This window comes from Syzygium oleosum, unplaced genomic scaffold (genome assembly GCF_021117445.2).
Source record: "Syzygium oleosum isolate NSW1041296 unplaced genomic scaffold, Sole_v2.1 Sole_v2.08, whole genome shotgun sequence".
Classification (NCBI taxonomy): Eukaryota; Viridiplantae; Streptophyta; class Magnoliopsida; order Myrtales; family Myrtaceae; genus Syzygium; species Syzygium oleosum.
In genome coordinates this window covers 8,536,491-8,551,497 of record NW_026607492.1, presented here as the reverse complement: position 1 = coordinate 8,551,497, position 15,007 = coordinate 8,536,491, and the positions used below count along the sequence as shown (strand labels likewise).

Sequence of the window (15,007 nt, the reverse complement as noted above, 5' to 3'; positions counted from 1 at the left end):
TGTCTTCAACTTCGAGTCGCTTCTAATTTCCAGGTTCGTATTGACCATCCATACAACAATTTCAGGGCATTATTAATGATCTACTTATCAAACAATAAGTAAAAAACTCGACATCAAAACAAAGCAGAAATCATAACGTGAGCTCTTATACTAATGAAAGGAAAGATTTTCCATATATCGAAGGAAACATATTCCATATTTCAACACATGAGAAACATGCCCAGGAAATTCTTGTATTACTCATCGAACTGGGTATTTCACATCTTGGAACATACCTTATTTCCATAGATTTTTTTTTTTTGGTCTGTCCTTATTTCCATAGATTAAATGTCCTTATTATAGCCTTGAGAGAGAGAGAGAGAGAGAGAGAGAGAGAGAGAGAGAGAGAGAGAGAGAGAGAGAGAGAGAGAGAGAGAGAGAGAGAGAGAGAGTTCTTCTTTCTTGCTTTTGTTTTCTTCATTTGTTGAGAGAACTACACAAAGAAACCTTTCTTTCACTTCTTCACACACACAAAAGTGAAAGAACGTAACCTCTTTTTGGTGGTTTCATTGCAGCAAATAACTGCATTTCACTTTTGCAGCATATGAGCTGGGTTAGCCCAACATGGGCGGCCCACCCCTAAAACCCATTAATTTTTATATCCTACCCAATCGAAAAATTATCTTGCTCTTTATTCCCCGGATCTGACATTACAAATTATATTCGTAGTATATGACCTCATCTAATATGTTCGAAATGCACTACCAAGCATTTAATCGGAGAATTTGTATTTTACCATCGACATCAAATACTAACTTTTAATTCAAAAGCTCACATGGTGGATTAAAATGTTTTCAATTTTTAGTGGGACCTACTAAGTTTACTATAAAATCTATCAAAATCATGATTGAATTGGATTATAGTGCACGCAAATAAAATAATCCATTCATGATAGGAAGAAGAATAACCTTGGCCATTACGCGCTTAACTAATGGTCTTGTGCCATTCATGATAAACGGGTCGTTCTGAAAATTGCGCAACCTAATTTTGTCCATTCCTTCTCAACGGTTTGTCCACTGGAACTACCTCGGGGTCAATCCAAACTCGCTGGATAACCCGGGTTTGGATGAAAGTCGCCGATGGCTTTCTCTTAACAAAGACTTTAAACCTAGGCCCATGCAACTTGCGACATGGGACATGGTCGACGACTAACGACAGGTCTTCGCCAACGCCAGAGTCAATATAAAGTAAAGGAGTACCAGAGCGAAGAAACTTCTTACATAATGACTAAAACGTTTGGCCGGCGAATAAACTTTAATGACGATTTTTGTAATATATCACTCAAGAATCTTTCTCTCCTTTTCGTTCATCTCATTCTCCATTGTTGCTTCAAAGACCAGGAAGCTCCTCTCCCTTCTTGCCCCTTCGAAAAACCCAGAAAAGAAAAAAACTGAGAAAAGCATCCTCTGCAAATCTCGGCACGTGGGTTTCAGTTCTAGCATCCTTGGTGACCCATTGAAAGTTTTGGATTTTTTTGGCTTGTTTTGGTCTTTGAAGGCAGAAAGAACAAGAAATGGGGATTGATTTTGCAGGAGCTGCTGTGGGAACAGCATTCAGCGAGGTGTTCACAGCCGTTAAGACCGTAGTGAAAACCATTAGGGCGTTTGGTTCCGAGCTCAAGAAGATCGAATCCACCTTGAGAAAAATAGAACCAATCATCAAGGAATGGGATGAGTACAACAAACGGCTGGACCGTAGTCCAGAAGAGACGGTTCCAATCAAGAACCTATTTGTTGGAGGCAAAAGACTGGTCGAGAAATGCTCGAGGATCCACCCACTAAACTTTTGCAAGAAGTATACTCACTCGAAAGACCTGACCCAGTTCGATGCGGCAGTCCTAAGAGAGTTCCAAATTTACTTGCCGCTGGTGAATGTGATTACTGGCAAGCAGACATTGGCGGAGATGGAGGACTTCAGGGAAGAGGTGAATGAGCAATTCAAGCAGTTGGTCCATTTGGTTCAAGCGAAGGGCGGGCCGCTCCAGAGCAGGCTCAGGTCTTCGGTCAACCTCGCAGCCCCTGAGGCGCCCGATTTCATTGTCGGGCTGGAGATGAAGGCGTCCTTGAGGGAGCTCAAGGAGCGGTTGCTGGAGGAGGGAGTGTCTGTGATTGTTGTGACCGCTCCACCCGGGTGCGGGAAGACCACTCTGATTAAGAAATTGTGTCATGACACGGACATTGAAGGTATGTGTGATTAGTGCTTTGATTGATCCAGAACTAATTAAAATAGGGATGAATTTATTGACTGATCCTTGCCAATTGGTCACCTCTAATAGTTTTTCGGTTCGCCATTTATGTGTTAGGAGCTGTTGTCTGAACAATGTTTCACTTCTGTACATATTTGAATTATTGAATCCCGTTAGCTATTGACAGTTTATTGTAGATGTGAATGTTCGCACCAAGAATTGCTTGGGTATACGCAGATGGATGTTTCATCAAGTAAAAGAATCCTTTTCTCATTGTTTAATTTCTAGTTTGGTATCATATCCAATCTGACAGATCTTTCCCAAGCTTTTTTAGACACGCAATAACTGGCCTCTGTTTGATTGAGCTGAGCCCCTTTCTTAGTGAGCTGAGCCCTCCTCTTCACACATTATAGACTTCACACTTGATATTTCTGCTATATGGTATCTACTTAGCTCTGTTTCTTATCCTGCTGAATCAATAAGCTAAAAAGTGTTGTGGCAAATTACGATACTCTTTGCAAGAGATAGGAGTCAGACTAACTGTGGTTTGCATATAGGCAAATTCAAAGAAAACATCATGTTTGTCCCCGTATCGAAGAAGCCCAACCTGACAGACATTGTCCAGAAAATGATTCAACATAAGGGTGGTTTCGAGGTACCTGTGATTGAAACAGAAGATGAGGCAGTCCAGTACTTGCAGCAATTGCTCAATGAAATTGGACAAACTCCTGTGTTGCTTGTGCTGGACGATGTCTGGACTGAATGGGAGAACGTCCTTGAGAAATTTGTCTTCAAGAAGATTAAAGATTACAAGATTGTGGTGACATCAAGATATGAGTTTCCTCGTTATCGTCCTGTGCATCGACTGAACCCACTGACTCATAGCGAAGCCCTGGAACTTTTTCGTAAATCTGTTACTGTCGATGATAAAAGCATAGATGCACCAGATGATGAGCTCTTGGATGAGGTATACTCTTTCTTGTGTGCATCCATTATCAGATTACCTGATAAAATCAATCTGCCTACCTTTCTTTCGTCTCTCTTTCATCAAAGAGAGGCCCTAAAATTGTACTAATCATGATACCTATAAAGTTCCAATAATTGCTTCCATCTTTTTTGTGGCAGATGGTGAAACACTGTAGGCAATTGCCATTGGTTATTACGGTCGTTGCCAAGTCCCTCCGAGGAAAGGACTATATATTCTGGAAAAGAAAGTTTCGTGAATGGTCTGAAGGTCATTCCCTTTTTGATTCGGACACTGACATTCTAGCTTGCCTCAAGAAGAGCTTGGACTATATGGATGGTGACCCTTGGCTCAAGGAACGTTTCATGGACCTTGGCTCATTTCCAGAGGATAGCAAGATCCCCGCCACTGCCCTTATTGACATATGGGTGGAATTGTACAAGCTAGATTTCGATGGCGTGCGTGCCATGACTGACCTCCATGAACTCGTTTCTAGGAATCTAGCTGATCTCGTAGTCACCAGGTATGGCTCTGAAGTTCGTTTTGTTCCCTCATTCCAACTATTCTAGTTTTTTACTGCTCTAAGAGTAGCTCATCAAATTCTAGATGGCATCTGATTAGTTTTTCCTGATACGTGACGGTTACAATGCATGTGTGAAATGGACCAAGGCATGATGAGATCTTCGCACTGAGATTGAGAGAGTAATTTGCGCCAGCTGATGCCCATAACTAACCCCAATAAGTTTTCCGGTACCGAGACAAACTATCCTGTTTCCCCGAAAATGGGCATTTTAGATGTTTCGAATCCACACCACCTGACCTTCAGCTATAGTGTGTTCCGCATTGTAAGGGTCAAATGATTTAGACAAAGTCCTGTAAAGGACATTTCTGACTCCTGACTTAATTTCTCAAAAATGGAAACGATCAGATGTCTTCATTTCCTATAGAACTAATATCATCAAATGCCTTGTACTAAACTTTAGCACAAGAAACTCGAGCACAAATGCTTATCCAAGTGTTTGATTGCGTACATACAGGAGAGATTCAAGTGATGACCAAGAATCTTACAGCGGCCACTATGCCCAGCAGCACGATCTGCTCAGAGAGCTGGCTATCATGGAGTGCAACAAGGGGGAAATAGGGGAGAGACAGAGACTCATCCTAGAGTTGAATGGAAATAAATTTCCCGACTGGTGGAGCGAGCAAAAGCAACAGCCTCTCGGTGCTCGTCTAGTGTCCATCTCAACAGGTTAGTATCTCTCTCTCTCTCTCTCCAAGACCCGTAGGGAAAAATTCAACTGGTTGGTAGTCAGTTACCTTCTAACCTTCTTCAATCATAATGCAGATAAAACATTTTCAACACCCTGGCCAAATCTTGAATTGCCTAAAGCTGAGGCTCTTGTCTTGAACTTCCAGAACGACATGCAATCCAAAACTTATGCTTTGCCTGAATTCATTGAGAAGGCAAATCAACTCAAGACACTGATAGTAACAAACTACAGTTTCTTTCCGGCTGAGCTGCGCAATTTCCACGTCATTGGGTCCAATTTAACGAGGATCAGGCTCCAGCGTGTCACGGTTCCTTTCCTGGGCATGGGAAACCTACGCTTGCGTAGTCTGAAAAAGATATCCTTTTTCATGTGCGACATCAGTCAGACTTCGACGTCGAACGACGCCAAAATCTCCGATGCAATGCCAAACTTAGTTGAGCTCGACATTGACTATTGCAATGATCTTGTAACATTACCCGATGGCATCTGTGAGATAAAGCCTCTGAAGAAGCTTAGCATCACAAACTGCCATAATTTCTCTGCTCTCCCCAAACAGATTGGGCAATCGGCATCCCTCGAAGTGGTCAGGCTTAATTGCTGCACAAGCGTGTCGCAGTTGCCGGAATCGATTGGAAACCTCCAAGAATTGATATCTCTCAATATATCTGATTGCCTGAACTTAAGCACTTTGCCCAATCAAATTGGTCAACTGGTTAATCTCAAGAGGATGAACGTGAGAGGATGTTCGAGTTTGTCCGAGCTGCCACGGTCGATCGTGAACCTGAGGAACCTGAGGAAGGTGGTTTGTGACAAAGGAAAGGAAGTCATGTGGGAGCCTCTAAAGAGCAGTCTCTATAGCTTGAATATAATAACGTCTGAAGAAGAGGCCAACTTAGATTGGTTGCGTGATTAAGAAGAGAGGGCGATCAACTGATGATTCATCGACTTTTTCTCCATGTCAAATGCTGTCTTTGAACTGTTTTTTACGCTTTCGTTTTATGCGGACGGCTGAGGCATTGTTGACTGGACCAAATAATTGATGAGTGGCGCCACGTCATTTTTTTAATGTTTCCTAGTCAGAATTTTGTTTTCTTTTATTTTTTTCTTCTGTCCATTCCTTTTCTTTCTTTCTGCTCCCTCCACCTTCGTGCACCACCAACAACACCGCTGCAAACTATAACCACCGCGTCCCTACCGTCACCATCGTTGCCGACACCTAACTCGTGGCGCCATAACATCACGACCTCTTCAGCATCGCCTTCTCTCTCTCTCTCTAACAACAAGATTCTCTCCATCTCCCAAATTTGAAGTGCAAACTTGGATGCGAGCCGCTGCAACCTCATATTTGAGGTCGTGGCGGCCTCAAATCAGATCGAGGTTACGAGCCTCAGACCTGATGAGAGAGAGAGAGGTGCTTGCAATGTCATCTGAGCAAAGCTTTTGGTGGTGTTTGAGCGCGGCAGCGGTGGCTGTCTGAGTGGCGCAGCGGCGGACAACCGTCGCCGGTGGTGGCGTTGCTTCGGCAATGGTGGTGCTGCGGGGGAATGACCAGTAGAGGATAAAATGAGGTAGGAGAGAGAGAAGCTTGCAGAAAAAAGGTGAGGCTTATTGCGGTTTGGATTATTTATTTAGTTTTCGTAAATTCCTCAACAGGAAATGACTTTAGTTGTCCCTAATTATTTTAAGGGATCCCTATCTTTATCATTAAGTCATCCACTCGATTTGAGCCATTTTTTACTAGGAATAGCTTATTAGTTTGGCAATTGTAAGCTGTTGGTTTTCATAATTTATTCAACGTCTAAAGGGTGGCGAAAGTAATATATTCAATTAAAAATTTTAATCTGGCGGGTCATGATGTTGGGTCGCTTTTTATTTTTTTGATATGTCATATCTTTAACTCTCTTCTCTTTTTCTCTGCCTCTTGTAGTATGTGGGAGTTGAATACCGCATCTGTGATACTAGTGTCTCCATTCCCTAATCCCTTTACCAGTAGGGCTGCATGCCTATTGGCAATGTTGGGTCAGTTAGCCATGTTGAAATGTGCATATCATGTAGAATAAAAGACAGGTCCTTGAAATTAACCACAAGTTCAATAACGTGGAATCATTCTTATACTGAACTGGCTTCCAAAGAAGCATCTAACTAATTAGCCGATTATTAATGCGCCTTAACATGATCGTTTTTTCAATTAATCGCTTTTGTCAAGTCTTGTGTGACATATAGAAATAAATCGGAAAACAGAAGAAATATACTGCTTCCGGAAATTATTTGAAAGTAATTTATCGTCTTTCTTTTTTTTTTTTTGGTCAACAATTTATCGTCTTTCGTGTGAACTTTAATTATATTATTGTTCCTTCTAGATGGACTGGAGCGTCGTTGATTAGCTACTGGTGTGAAAAGAACAAGAGAAGGTATGAAGAAGAAAACTGTGAAACTGCGAGGTATGAGCTGATGAAGTTTCTACGTAGGGTCCAACCGAAAAGACGACATATGTGTACTATTTTAGAGTTTTTTATGGTCAAAAAATTAATTTTTGGTAAATTTATTACAGGTGTATCAATTTGAGGTTTTTTATGATATTAACACTTATATTACCACAATGTTTTATCGCCCAGCGCATTACTTCATGATTGGTTTCTTCCTAGAATGTTGTGGCTCTACGCAGTCTACGTCTTCGATGTTTTTCTTCCCCCAGCATTCGTATAAATATTCTCCAGTTAATCTGATTTAGACAAGTCGAAATTATGACTCAAAAAAGAAATTCTTATGCAATGATGCATCCAATTCAAGAAGTTAAGTTATTGCAAGAGAGAAATATATAGATGAATCGACTAAATTTAAGAGGTAAACATTGTTTGAATAAGCAATCAAGAGAAGGGGTAAATTGGTTCTTTTAAGAGAACACAGCCTAATTTTGTAGAATCAACCCCAATAAATATCTGCTTCTATTCGTAAAATGAACTAGCGATAGAAACAGTAGAAATTAAAAGAGTTAGGGAATTAAAGGGCATTGTAGGGATGCTAGCCCTTCTCCTCACGTAACAGAACTCCCGAACTACAAATCTTTGATTTCACAAAAGACCAGTCACCTTCATATGCACACCTATATAGTTTACTTCTCTAAAAACTATTTAGGACCTTTGGGGTCTAATTGGCCTAGATGAATAAACCCGACTAGTGGCGACTCCATTATTTTCAAATCCCAAAAAACACTCCTGTTTTTTATACCACGCTCACTCGGTACCGCGAAGAAAGGTCCTGTTGAGCCCACCGCTAAAGCGGCGCTACGTCGAACGCTAGCGGTGCACCCGAGCCTGGCTGTGAAGCAGGATGTCTGGTACATATGTATAGAGGGGGTGCTTGGTTAAAACTTTTCAATTTTTGGCGGGATTTTCTAAGTTTACCATAAACACTAAAGAAAAAGTCTAAAAAAAAACCCAAAAAATTTGCTCCATGCAGTGGTACATTTACCCTAAACCTTTTTTTATGACACCAAATATTCCAAATTTGTATTCGTGTGACACATTTACTCTATGTCAATGAGTACCGTTAAAAATCTGTTTTCATGGACGACGGAAGGCAAATTGTGTTGACGTAGCACCTACGTGGCTTAAGTGATACAAAAACGAGGTCGTTTTGGCTGAAAAGTCATATATTGATGGAGGCTAAATGTATCACACCGATACAAGTTTGTGATTTTTAATGTCACAAGAAAAACTTTAGGATAAATGTGTCATAGTGGGTAAAGTTTGAGGTTTGTTATGTCGCAAAAAAATTTATGATAAATGTATCACAGTTAACATAATTTGGGGTTTTTATGGCTTTTTCTCTAAAACCTATCAAAATCATGATTGAAATGGATTATTGGTGTATGTAAATTGAATAATCCATTCCTGATCCGAAAATAAGTAGCCATTGGCGGTACACACTCAACTAAAACATCAAGTGCTAACCGTGATAAACGGGTCGCCCTGAAAATTACGCAGCCTTCGTTTTTTTTGGACATTGAAAATTACCCAACCTAACGTTTTGTCCGCTGATCTGCCTCGGGGTCAATCCGAACTCGCTGGATAACACCGGGTTGGATAAACTCGCCTATACGGACACGTGCCGATTGCTTTCTCTTAGCAAAGACTTGAGCCTGGGCTCCCGCAGCGCAGCCTGCAACATGGAGTCAACGACTAACGACAAGTCTTCTTCTACCCTTAAATAACAGAATACAGGACGGAGTGCCAGAGGCTTCCATTGGAAGCAAGAGGATCTTTACTTTCATCTCATTCTCCATTGTTGCTTCAAAGACCATAAAGATCCTCTTTCTTCTTGCCTTTGCGAAAGAAAAGCATCCTCTGCTGTTCGCTCGTTTCACGACGAGGAATATCTTTCACCGAAACTTTGATTTTCGGTTTTTATTAAGATAGATTCTGTGGCTTGATTTCTAGGAGAGTTGTGGCGAAAAACAGAGTGTAGCACATGATTATATGGAACGGATAGAAATCGAATGGATTGAAAATGGATCTGAGATCAACAAAGTTCCAAGCTACGTTACAATACTCCTATGAAAGCTGTAAAGGACTTGAAAGTTAACTAAAGTTGCAGGAAGCTGTAAATGCAGGAAGTAAAGGTACAAATGAAACTAAAGTGCAGATAAGCTTGAGTGTTTTTGCATTGTTGTTGATCTCCCTTCTTCCTTCTTTCTTCTGAGTATTTGTATCTCCTCATATCTTGTAACTGCTTGTCGGTTACTTCTTTATTTTCAAACTTTGAATCTTGGCGCTTCCAATAACTGCATTATCTAACCACGTTTTCGAATTTCATTGTCTGCCAAAACTTGATTTCAACCGCTGGGACGACTTCAAATTTGGATAAGTAACTCCCCACGATCTGCTCGTGCTTACTATCTCCGCTTTTTGCTCATAACTTTCTGCTATCATGATTCACGTGGCTGGGCCGTGATTCATCATTACCGATTTTATGTAATTTTGGTATATTCCCGAAGTATAGACTTTCCATGTTTCGGTAAATATCCCGATTTTCACCAATTACCGAATTCGGGATATGATGCCATTCACGCTTGCTTCCCAACATGTTTCTGAATTTTATCCAAACGTATTTCGGAAGATGGCTGATTTCCATTATACACCAGATTCCGCATTAAAGCCGACTAAGAGTCTCTACCGATTCTTATTTTGGTGTCAACAGATGCCCATTTTAAAAGGATTAAAAGAATTTTTAATTCTTTTAAATGCCAGAAATAAAAAGGGTACTTACTTTTTACTCTTGCTGTCGTTTCGTCACCTTGTTTCGCACGCTTGTCCTTTCGTCTTCAAAACACTTCTTCTAAAAATCGTTCCTTTCCTTTCTTCGTTCTTCTACATCCTCAACTTCTCGACTCTCTGCAATCTCTCCCAACATTCGTCTAAACCCTATGGCTTCCAAAGCTTCCAAGGATCAAACTTTTTCCTTTTCCGCATCAGATGCCCTTGACCGGTACCATCTATTCCGAGATTCCGAGGATTTCAACGAAGAATTTCATCTGCTCTCTGTGGAGAACGACTACGAAGATTCTTACATCCTTGGCCCAGCAGTTCACAATCACTTCTCTGTTCCAAAATGCCTGTCAAGCCACTTTCCACGTCACCAATTTGAGGTACTTCCAGTCCACGAATCATCTATTTTGGCGTATCAGTGGCATTCTCGTCCTCCTCGCCTTAGGGCTTTTTCTGACTTTGAGCTTGATTTCTACCAATGGTACTTTCGACTCCTTCCTTCTAAGGGTTCTCTTTGGGATACCCTTTTGATTCATAATGCTCTGCGTCTTAGCTGCTTCGATTACCATTTGAATCACAAACTAATCAGCGCATTGTCCTGTTTTTGGTCATCTTCCACTAACTGCTTCTTTTTTCCTTTATCTCCTATGTTGGTAACTTTGCTCGACGTATATTGCCTTACTGGGCTCACTCCTTTAGGTACAGACCCATCTACCATGTCTCCAGATTCTCGTTCGCTGCTTGGTAGATTGTCTGATTCTGAAATGACCTATGGGGCATTCATTAAGAAATACTTTAGGAAGGAAAATATAGTTACTGACGAGGAGCACACTGCTTTTCTTTTGTACTGGCTCTGTAAATTCCTTTTCTGCCACCCTATAGTTAGGGTCTCGAACGATTTTGTTGATGTTGCCTCCGCTTTAGCTTCAGGGACCTCACTTGCTCTAGGCAAAACAATGTTGGCCCTGCTATATCGGGGTTTAGCCCATGCTTCCTTCTCCATTGCTTCAGATCAAGTTAGTGGAGTTTTTGGTGGTCCTCTTTGGCTTCTTCAAGCATGGGCAGCTTTCTATTTCCCTGCTTGGTTTTGCCAAGGATCAAGTTCTCCAACCCCTTTCGATTTCCATTTCTGACCAACCAGTCTGCCAAGCCTTGAGCAGGAAATTGGTCCTTGTCTCCAAAGAGCTTTCTTATTTTCGGTACTTTATTTCTCAGATTTATTCTATTGAAGAGAATCCATTTTCCTTCTCTCCTTTCTTTGTTCCCCAATTCAAGTCATACCTTCCTTCCTTTCAGAAAAACAGAAGGGGCTTCTGGCAGACTGTCCTGACCTTTGTTGATCTCCCTGTGAGATTTTCAACAAAAGGCAGGTTCGTTGCTGGCTTTAAAATTTATTCTCCCCAGTACTGTGCCAGACAACTTGGGTTGATTCAAGGGATTCCTGTTCCAGCTCTTTATACTTTCTCCTTTGCTTCTTTCGATAAAATATCCTGCAAGCTGAAAGATTATCAACCTTTTGGTGAGCTGACCACACTGGTACGGGGTATTTACCGATTGTCTCGTGTTACCGAATTCATTGGACACCCCGATCGTTCTTCAGCTGAGTTCGACTTCTGGTGGAAGGGTTATAGAAAGGCTGTGTTTTCAGATCCTCTAGATCAAATTCTTTTGAAGGTAAGAGATGATGTTCCTCTTACAGTACCAAAAACAATCGAGGTTGCAAATATGCCTTCAACTAAGCCAACAGAACCCTCTAAAGGTAACTTGATTATGCCTTTCAATATATATATATATATATATATATATATATATATATATATATATATATATATGTTTTGTTTGACACCCAACCCTTCATCTGACTTCTTACTTTTACAGTGAGCAAGAAAAGGCAAGCTTCATATTCAACTACTCCAGAGAAAGTACCAACAAAAAGTGGTGCTAGGAGAGTGATTATTCGTTCCTCAGAGTCATCTCCAGAGGGTCTTCCAGCATTGAATCAATCTCTAGAGCCCACACTTCGAGCTATGATGAAGCCGCGCACTCCGAAAGGTAACTCTCATGCTCTATTTCTAGAGGCTACCAATCTGTATATTAGCACTAACTTGTATATCTTCTGATCAATCCAGGAACTCTCAAGACTTATCAGTCCAGTGTTGCTTCCCTTGTTTCTTCTCCTAGCAAGACTCCTACCACATCAGCTCCCAATCCTTCACCAGTGATCCTTGCTCCTTTGATAGACGTTAATGCTGAGTTGGTTCGAGATCAAACCTCTATTCCAGATCCTAAAGAGAGTATATCAACAAAGGATACTTCTGCCAATGTTGTGGGATCTGAAAATGATCTTCCTTTAGCTCTCACTGGTAAATGTTATTACCCTTTGTCTGACTTAAGATTTTTATGCTACTGTCTGATATACATATGCCAACATCTGTAGTTACTGATGAACCCACTTTTACGCCTCAAGGGACTCCAATTTCCGAAGGAGCATCGGCTAAGGACTCCTTGAGTGTGCCACTACCACTTGCTCCTTCTGCAATTACTGTTTTGCCTCCCTCAACATCTTATGCTGTGCCCAGTCCACCTGCCAAGATGGAAGTTTTTTCTCAGGCAGAATAGGTGGAAATGGAGAGGATATTAACAGGTACTCATCCTAGCTCTTCAACAGCTCCCGATTCTTCAGAGCCTCCAGCTCTATCAATGTCTGCCAAAATTCCCAAAGAAGTAACCAAAGCTAAGTGGGAACAGCTCCTTAACTTGTTGGAACCTGGCTATGGGAAATTGATTAATGACTCTGATAAGGAGCGCCAAGCAAGGATTCTCTTCCAGGAAGTATGTTCTGGTAATCCATCCTTCATATTATCTGAACCTTTCCAGGACAAGATTGATCTCTTCGCTGTTGGCTTTGTGGATGTTGTGACTACAATTAGAGTCAACCTTGATCAACTCCCCCGTCTTCTCTTTGGGAAAAACCGAGGATTGGCAATCCAAGATGAGCTAGCCCGTAAGCATGAAGATGCTCGTCTTTTCTACAATAATTTTAAAGTTGAGGCGAGCAAACTTCAACGCTTGGAGACTAGGAAAGAAGAGCTTGAGGCAGAGCTGAGGATGGTGGTTACCCAAATAGAAGAGCAGAAGCTCACAGTCTTGAACTTCTGTCCTACACTCAGACGCAAGATGAAGCAGTGTCGGGAGTTGGAGAAAGAATTTGATGATACCACTCGACTGGTCAGGGTCCATGAGAAGAAGAGAGCAAAAATTATAGATGAAAACCATAGGCTCGAAACTGAGTTGAGAAATTTTGTAATCGAGGCCAAGGCTCTATTGGCCAAATGGAAATGAACTGAAAGACCCACTTGCTGGATTCTATTTTTTGTTTCCTTTGCATTTACTTAATTGTGGAATATCCCGACAATGCAAATTCCCGACGCTGTACCTTGTCAAAATCAACAATTCAACCTTCTTAACCAAATGTTAAACCTAATGTCCATCTGGCTCCTTTGACATTTGAATCAACTCAAAGAAAATTGTTCCATTGCAACTTTCATAATTGAAAGGTCGAACACTAACCCTCCTTCTCACTTATCCTCTTTGAAATTACTGGCTACTGACTTAATAACCGTTTATCCATACGCACGAACCACGTTCTACCTCTATCTCATTTCCCCGAGAAAAACTCTGGCACATTACTGCCCACGATATGCTCCATATCCTTTATCTAACTGCTCAAGCTTACCAAATCTTTCCTGTGAACTTACAGTCCTGTTCATGATGTCTTCGCATGGTTCTTCATCTCAATTGCTTCTTTGGTCTCGATCACAAAGATGTCATACTATCCATGAAGGTAAACTTTCCATTGAACATTACCAGGTCTTAGCTTTGACAACCATTCTTCGTTTCCTTTAACATGGACAACTTGTTTATTCAACTATCTATAGGTGATCGATCCTTATGGAGGCGACTACACAAATTGCTGTCCCAAGGACATCATGCTTTATTATTGAACCACAAGCATAAGGTAAAAATTACCGATTTGACAAACCTCTTCAGATCCAAAGTGTTTCTGTCTGCAGATTCTACCTTCTTGGATCTGGTTTGGGAGCTATGCTCTTTATTCCCTGCTAGCTTTGATGAATTCGAACATAATGTGAGGGAGATTTGGAATTTGGAGCCTATTATTGTGGAAGCTGACGCTCTTCAACTTCAAATTGAGGGGGAGTCTTCCCGATTACGAAACTCCAAAGAGAAATATGCTTAAGCTTAGGACTCCTGTACTCAAGCTAGAGATGACGTTGAGATGACACGTCAACTTCTCAATTTCCTTTCCAATCATCGTCGTGTGGAGCAGAGGATACTCAGAGATGAAATTTCTCATGTTAAGTCTATGGTTGAAGTTTCTTCAAATAGGTACAGGCAGTTGCTTCAAGAAGCTTGGGAGAGGTTTGAAATTGTTCGCTTTCATTCTCGTCGCATGGATTATCTCGAGGAGCAACAATCTAAACTCCACCAGGATCTTGCCTTGCATTCTAATCATGTAGCCCATAACCTCAAACTTGTTAAGAATTTGCAGATCTTTGTAACCAAGATTAGAATGTACTTTCATTTCTAATGAATGGACTAATCTCCTTGTATTTCCCAGATTGATGGATGATATTTCTTTAGGAATTTCCCATTTATAGAACGTGATAGTTCTTTTCCATTGACATCCATCAACCTGTATGCGTTTCCACTAAGCACTTCGGTAACTAAATATGGGCCTTCCCAATTTGATAACCATTTACCGAATTCCCTGTTTTGGAGATTAAATGGCAAGATTGCTTTCCACACTAAATCCCCCACAACAAACTGCTTAACTTTAACTCTCTTGTTAAAAGCTCTGGCTACTCTTCTGTTTTGTGCAATCAACTGATCCAAAGAAGCCGCACGAACTTCGTCTAGTTCATCCAAATTTATGTGTATCCAATCTCTATAATCTTCAGGCAACATTTCACTTTGCATTTGGACTCTTAAAGATTGTACTGTTATCTCCATCGGTAAAGCTGCTTATTGTCCATATGTAAGCATATAAGGGCTGACACCTGTACTTGATCTTCGTGATGTTCGGTATGCCCACAATACTGTTGACAGTAAAGTATCCCATTTCCTTGGATTTTCTTCTAGATGCTTCTTGATCAGACCAATAACGACCTTATTAGTAGCTTCAGCTTGTCCATTTGCCTGGGGATAATATGGCGTTGAATAGATCATTTTGATTCCTTTTGATCACGCAAATTCCATTACT

The 15,007-nt window shown here is 41.0% G+C and overlaps 1 protein-coding gene across 1 annotated transcript; it reads left to right on the top strand.

The window, feature by feature from the left end:
• Positions 1–1,282: 1,282 nt before the first annotated feature.
• Positions 1,283–5,556, top strand: LOC115690130 (probable disease resistance protein At5g66900). The gene is made up of 5 exons (XM_030616381.2): positions 1,283–2,222; positions 2,782–3,191; positions 3,350–3,711; positions 4,226–4,437; positions 4,534–5,556. Exons 1-5 carry the CDS (start codon positions 1,553–1,555, stop codon positions 5,370–5,372), a joined length of 2,493 nt encoding a protein of 830 aa, XP_030472241.1. The 5' UTR covers positions 1,283–1,552; the 3' UTR covers positions 5,373–5,556.
• The last annotated feature ends 9,451 nt before the right edge of the window (positions 5,557–15,007 follow it).

What these genes read in the sequence shown, in the direction of transcription:
- LOC115690130 (XM_030616381.2), top strand. Translation starts at nt 1,553, where the DNA reads ATGGGGATTGATTTTGCAGGAGCTGCTGTGGGAACAGCATTCAGCGAG. An exon ending in TCATGACACGGACATTGAAG is followed by an intron (nt 2,223 to 2,781) that starts GTATGTGTGATT and finishes GTTTGCATATAG; the next exon opens with GCAAATTCAAAGAAAACATC. An exon ending in TCTAGTGTCCATCTCAACAG is followed by an intron (nt 4,438 to 4,533) that starts GTTAGTATCTCT and finishes ATCATAATGCAG; the next exon opens with ATAAAACATTTTCAACACCC.